We start from the raw sequence: 6,000 nt of genomic DNA on the forward strand, positions 1-6,000 counted from the left end.
GGGCCCTCAGGATCTGAGAGATGGAGGTCAGGGGTCATTGAACAGAAAAGAAAGTATATTTGTTTTGGCAGCACTTTATTTTTCCTAAGACTTCTGAAATGAAAATGATTTAAATTATAATGGGATGTATTATTTGTGTATATTTTAGAAATACACTTTTTTAAAATCAAATGAGACTTGCTACTGTAATAGTGCCTCATATGTTATTTGCCATATATTATACATATAATATGAAGAAGATAAAGAAATAGTTGCTAATTCAAGTTCTAATACTAGTTGCCATTTCTCGCTGTTGGGGTTGGAAGGGACCTCGAAGGGAAGGTCATCGTTCTACAGCAGGCGAGTGTTCCCTTGTAGAATAACTCGTAGTTGGCCTGAATTTGAATACTTTGAATAGGGGGGAAATTAACAGCATCCAGGCAATGCGTTCTTTGTTTGGTTAGTTCTCATAACCAAAGTGGAAGATCCAGACTGAGTTAACTAGTTTGTTAGAGGCATGGGCTGAGAGCCAAAGAAAATGGTTAGGTTGAAAACAGAGATTTGAGAGTTTTAAGTGTGTGAAGTGATGAATGTGGACGGCATTATCCAAGAAGTATGTGTAGAGTGAAGAGAGACCAAGTATGAGGACAGGACCCTGGGAAACGCGGTCAATGGGAGGCAGAAAAGGTGAAGATGACAGAGTAATCTGAGAAGGCGTGGCCCGCACCACCGACCTGGAAGGCGGTCGCGGAGCCAAAGAAGAAGAGAATGGGCATGATTTTGAAGCCTTGCCTCATTTAGGAACTTAGCCAGCACGGTTGACCCTTATACAACACAGGGGTGAGGGGTGCCAGCCCCCCTGTGCCCTCGAAAATCTGTGCGACCCAGCAAAACTTAACTAGTATGCGTGCTGTCACCCTGAAGCCTGACCAATGACAGTCGATTAACACACATTTATATGTTACGTGTATTATATACTTTATTCTTACAATAAAGTAAGCTAGAGAAAAGAAAATGTTATTAAGAAAATCATAAGGAAAATACATTTACAGTATTTATTGAAAAAAATTCAGCATAAATGGATCTGCACAGTTCAAACCCATATACTTATAAATGTCATTTTAAAATATGTTTATCTGAAAGAATCCTGGCAGCTACTTGGCTTTAGGTTCCTTATCATTTTTTATGCATCAGAATAATATGCAATATCATAGCAGGAATTTTTTAGATCTTCTCGACTCTATTTCCTTCTAGAGTCTCATGTCATGAAATTTTGCCAATCTCCTCTTCAAACCCTTTGAAGCCTACCCTATAAAGCTGTGGGGACACATTAGACTATGCACAGGCTTTCCTAAATGTTATGATAATGTGGTTTCAGCCTTTAAGATTCCTGTCATTTTTATTCCTGGTTGATTAAAATCAGATTCAGTGTAGGATTTTTATTTTGGTGCTTCCACTGCCTTTTGGAGGTGAGATTTTCGCTCAGTGAAACAAGTTATAACTTGTTATACTCTCTCACTTATAAGTGAAAGCGGTATCTTACAAAAGTTTGCTTAGTTTTTATAGTCAGTACTAGTCCATCTTGCCTCTCTGTTGGTTTCAAAATACCCATTTGTGATTTACAGTCCATTTTCCCTTGTGTGTGTAGCCGCCTGATGATATCCATTCAGTTCCTCTCTTATTCTTTCCCAAATACTTTCCAGGATCCCACTTAGAGTAGAAAGTATCTCAAGAGATCTTCTTAGTCCATACCCCTTCCCAAGAAGCTTGTTTTAAATATTCTAACCTTTAATTCTCACCCAACCAAATCTCAATAAAATAGGAGTTTATTCTTAATTATCATTTTGTCTTAGAATCACAAATTCATCCTGTGAGTGTCAAGAGGTGTCCTGACACTATTGTTAGTAGTTAGGTGTGCAGGTTCTGAGCCAGACTGCCTGGGTTTGAATTCTAGCAACGCTACTTACAAATTCTGTGACCCAAGGCAAGGCCAAGTAGATGGAGGTAATTGTACCTTTCTTAGATTGTTATAGAAATCTTAAAAGCACGCAATAAAGTTAACAGTATTATCTTAGTAGTAGTTTAAGTATATATATCATCAATGACCCCCAAATTTACCCTTAATTTACAACTTTTTAATCATGGAACAATTCCACTTTCAGAAAGAGGGATTGATAAAGTTTGCCAGGTATTGCAAAAATGTCAGGTAATTTCACGTCCATTAGGGACTCTTGCAAGAGAAATTGCAGGGCAGGTTCCAAGTGTCAGTGAGATGAAGAGGTAGAGAGAACTCCAGAAACTACTCTCAGGAATTTAAAGTTGAAATCAGCCATTTTATTCACAAAAGTAGATGTTTCTTCCTTCTATTTGCTTCTCATTTTGATCACTCCTGTTAACACAGAACAATAATATTACAGTAACAAAAAAAAAGTTATTATTTCTCATTGACATTCTTTTAGTAAGCAAATGAGTCAGCTCCCCAAATGACAAAACAGTTGTTTAAAATAGACTCATAAACACTCATAAACCTAGCACCTTGCATGTAAAGAATGCTCAGTGAATTTTCTTTCTGTAAAAATGAACTTCTGTTGAATATCGTTTCTTTTTACGTCTCCAAAAGTGTGTGGATTCTCATGTCACATAACCTGTGTGAACAAGGCTCCGGCCACGTGTCCAGTCCCTCCTGAGCAGACGAAAGGCCCCCTGGGTATAGACCCTCAGAAAGGAATAGGAACAGCATACGAAGGTCATGTCAGGGTAAGTGAGATTAAGTTGGGTTTAAATTAAGCTTTTTTAGGTTTACGAATGAATTAAAGTCCAGTCATCTTACAAACATAGTATTTCTCCCAAAGTAATGACTTGGGGGTGGGAGGGGTGTACAAAAAAACCTAGCCTTTGCTTGGAAATAAATTCGAAAATGACTCAGAATTTTCCATGCTGCTCTCATCTGGTAATAAACAAATATTGAACTCTCCGTAAAAGTCTTTGGCTCTTGATCTTGCTAGAGGGAGAGGGGGCCTGTGCTTATGAAGTATGAGATATTAGCCAGGCATAATCTTACCTGTGATCTCGAATAATACTTAAAGGATGAGCTGCATTTCACCTTGCTACCAAATTTACTTTTATGCTACTTAGAGATCCATGAGTGTCATTTTAATGAATTACTAGTGAAAGTTAAAATGGTACCACTAAAAAATTTTCCAGAATAAAAAGTCATTCGGTGTTAAAAGAATGCATTCTTACATTTTCTCACACGTCGTTAATGCTGCATGTGTTCATCTGCTCCTTCGCCAACCACCGGAGTGGCAGGCTTCTTACACGTGTGCATTGTCTTTAGGGTTTGGCCGTGTAAGTACAGATGCAGTCAAAGGGGCTCTGGCTGACATTTTAGTGTTCGTTTGTTTGTTTGTTTACTCGTTTGTTTATTTGCCTGTCTAAGATCCCTAAGCCAGCTGGAGTGAAGAAAGGATGGCAAAGAGCACTGGCCGTAGTTTGTGACTTCAAACTCTTTCTGTACGATGTTGCTGAAGGAAAAGCTTCTCAGCCCAGTGCTGTAGTCAGTCAAGTGGTTGACATGAGGTAAGCTTTCGAAGGTGAAAATATTTGTGTGTTTGCAGCATGAGAATAAAAAGTGGCTGAATTTTCTTCTAATTATATGGCCATGTTTTTATTTAAATCTAATTTCATGTTAATTTTCTAATTTAATAATATTGCTATAGTAAGATCATTAAAAATAGAAAGTAAGGCGTAGTTATAGGACAGATTGGTATGTGTATGTCGAGCATGTTAGGGTCAGAGCAAAGAAGCTAATGTTTGAATCCAAAAGGCCAGTTTAAAGGTTGCTGGGGTATTGGAGGCCTAATTTGTGGTATTTATATCATTACCTAAAGGCTTAGAGTATAATTCCAATGTGAGGAAAAGAAATAAAAACCTCAAAATCAGACAGGCTCTTGGAGTATATAATGAATTGGTAAACATTTAAGTAAGTACTCCTCTTGAATGTTTCCGGTCTCATCTTTCAGACTCCACCCCTCTCCTCGGAGTGTTCTCCTTCACCTCTTCTTGTAACTCCAGGCGTTCTGGAGTGATCATTATTTCCCGTGGCTTCAGCCACCTCCTCTGCATCGATGACTTCCAAACATACATCTCTAGTTCAGGTCCTCCTCCAGCACTCAAAACTAGATCTCCAACTGTGGCTCACCCTGGCATTTCATACCAGAATCTCCAACATTTATCTTTCCCATAAATATGGAATATGAAGGGATAACTACAAGACTTATTAGCAAGGAAAATCTGACAGAGCCCTCTAAGGGACTAAATATAGGAAAATAGGAAAAAGAATCAATAATAATTACCTAAGGTGTCAAGTCTCCAAGACCAACAGAAAGAATGATGGTACCAATAACCAAATTTAGAAAATGATGAAGAATAAATTACCGTGGAGCAAGTCAGTTCTAGGCATTGAAGGAACAGTAAAATGGCGGACGCGCTGCGTTGAGGGCACCTGCGCTGTAGTGTAGGCAGCAGGAGGGTCCAGACCGCTGGAGACTCTGGAGACCTACAGCGTTTGAATTCCAGTTCTCCTTGCATACTTACTGGCCTGCGACTCTGGGTGAGCCGGGAGCTCTTTCTAGCACTTGTATAATGTGCCACTGTTAAGCAACTCTGGATCGATTTCTTTGGGCACTATCAATTACAGTGAGGTTTTGAACAATCAATTTTTTAAAAAAAAGTCAGTTTAGATGTTTTGTGCAATTAAGTTTCGAAGATTGTTTCATGTGTATTATTTGGATGCACACCCAGGACCACACACACATACCCACATACACTGACTTTTAATGTTTCACTTTTCCTTCAGAGATGAAGAATTTTCTGTGAGTTCAGTCTTGGCTTCTGATGTTATTCACGCGAATCGAAAAGATATACCTTGTATATTTAGAGTAAGTATGAGTGCTGTAATTTGATCACTGAATTATCTGTTTTGAATGAGAATATGTTTTACCTCTCCATATGGATCACAAACTCACTAGGAATAGGACTAAATCCTATTGAACGTGTAGACAATTCATGCAAAGTAAATATTTAATTAGTGAAAGACCTGTAGAAAGCATGGCTTATATAGGTTTCCTCTTAGATAATATTTTTGAATCACAATTGACTTTTCAAATAAATACTACCACATGGAAAATTAAATGTGAGATTTCTCAAGTTTTTTAAAAATAGAAGTTTCTTTTAAAATCTCGTTAAAAAAATTAGTGTACGTTTCAATTCCGTTGCTTTGCAGTAACCACTCCAAACCCAGCGGCCTAACCAACAGGGATTTATTTTTCACCATTCTGTGAGCCAACTCTGCAGTCCTTTTGGCGTTGACTGGGGTCACTCATGTGACTACATTCTGCTCACTCGGGATTGGAATATCCAAAACGACTTTCCTCTCTCATCTGTGGTCTCAGTGCCGCCTGTTTGCTGGGCAGTCTGAGTTCTCTCCGTGGTCCTCTCTGTGAACTTGCCCCACATGGTCTCTAATTGTTCAGTCGTCTGGCTGAGCTCTCTGCGCTGGCTTCCGAGAGAGCAGAAGCAGCCTCCAGGCCTTTTAAAGACTAGACCCCAAACCGGCATGATAACACTTTTACATCCAGTAAGTAGAAGCAAGTCATGAGGTCAGCCCAGATAGAAAGGGAGGGGAATAAACTCCACTTTTTGATAAGAAGAATGGACTTCCATAGAAAGGATTGTTGGTGGCCGTCTTTAGAGGTGTCCACAGGGCCATCTTCAATGGGTGAATTCAGATAATAGAGGTAAAAAGAAAAGACTACTGCCCTAATGTTATTGCTTGTATGCTTAGTAGTCATCTGTAAATCTCGTCTCTAAGGAGGGTCAAAGACTATACTTAGTCTCAGCTCCCAGGCCAAGAACTATTATTCTGTCTCCAGCCACCAAGGGGAGCCTAAGGAGGCCTGCTCATCTGTAACTGATAAACATAGTGGGATTTTAGTGTCACTGTGCCTTAAATTACTTTTA

The 6,000-nt window shown here is 39.0% G+C and overlaps 1 protein-coding gene across 1 annotated transcript in view; it reads left to right on the forward strand.

Moving 5' to 3' along the window:
* CDC42BPA (CDC42 binding protein kinase alpha) overlaps nucleotides 1-6,000 on the forward strand; it is a 217,974-nt gene that overhangs the window by 187,434 nt on the left and 24,540 nt on the right. The window contains 3 exon segments of the mRNA XM_015591278.2: nucleotides 2,600-2,736; nucleotides 3,419-3,558; nucleotides 4,838-4,919. Coding sequence (XP_015446764.1) covers nucleotides 2,600-2,736; nucleotides 3,419-3,558; nucleotides 4,838-4,919 — 359 coding nt within the window.

This window comes from Pteropus alecto, unplaced genomic scaffold (genome assembly GCF_000325575.1).
Source record: "Pteropus alecto unplaced genomic scaffold, ASM32557v1 scaffold115, whole genome shotgun sequence".
Classification (NCBI taxonomy): domain Eukaryota; kingdom Metazoa; phylum Chordata; class Mammalia; order Chiroptera; family Pteropodidae; genus Pteropus; species Pteropus alecto.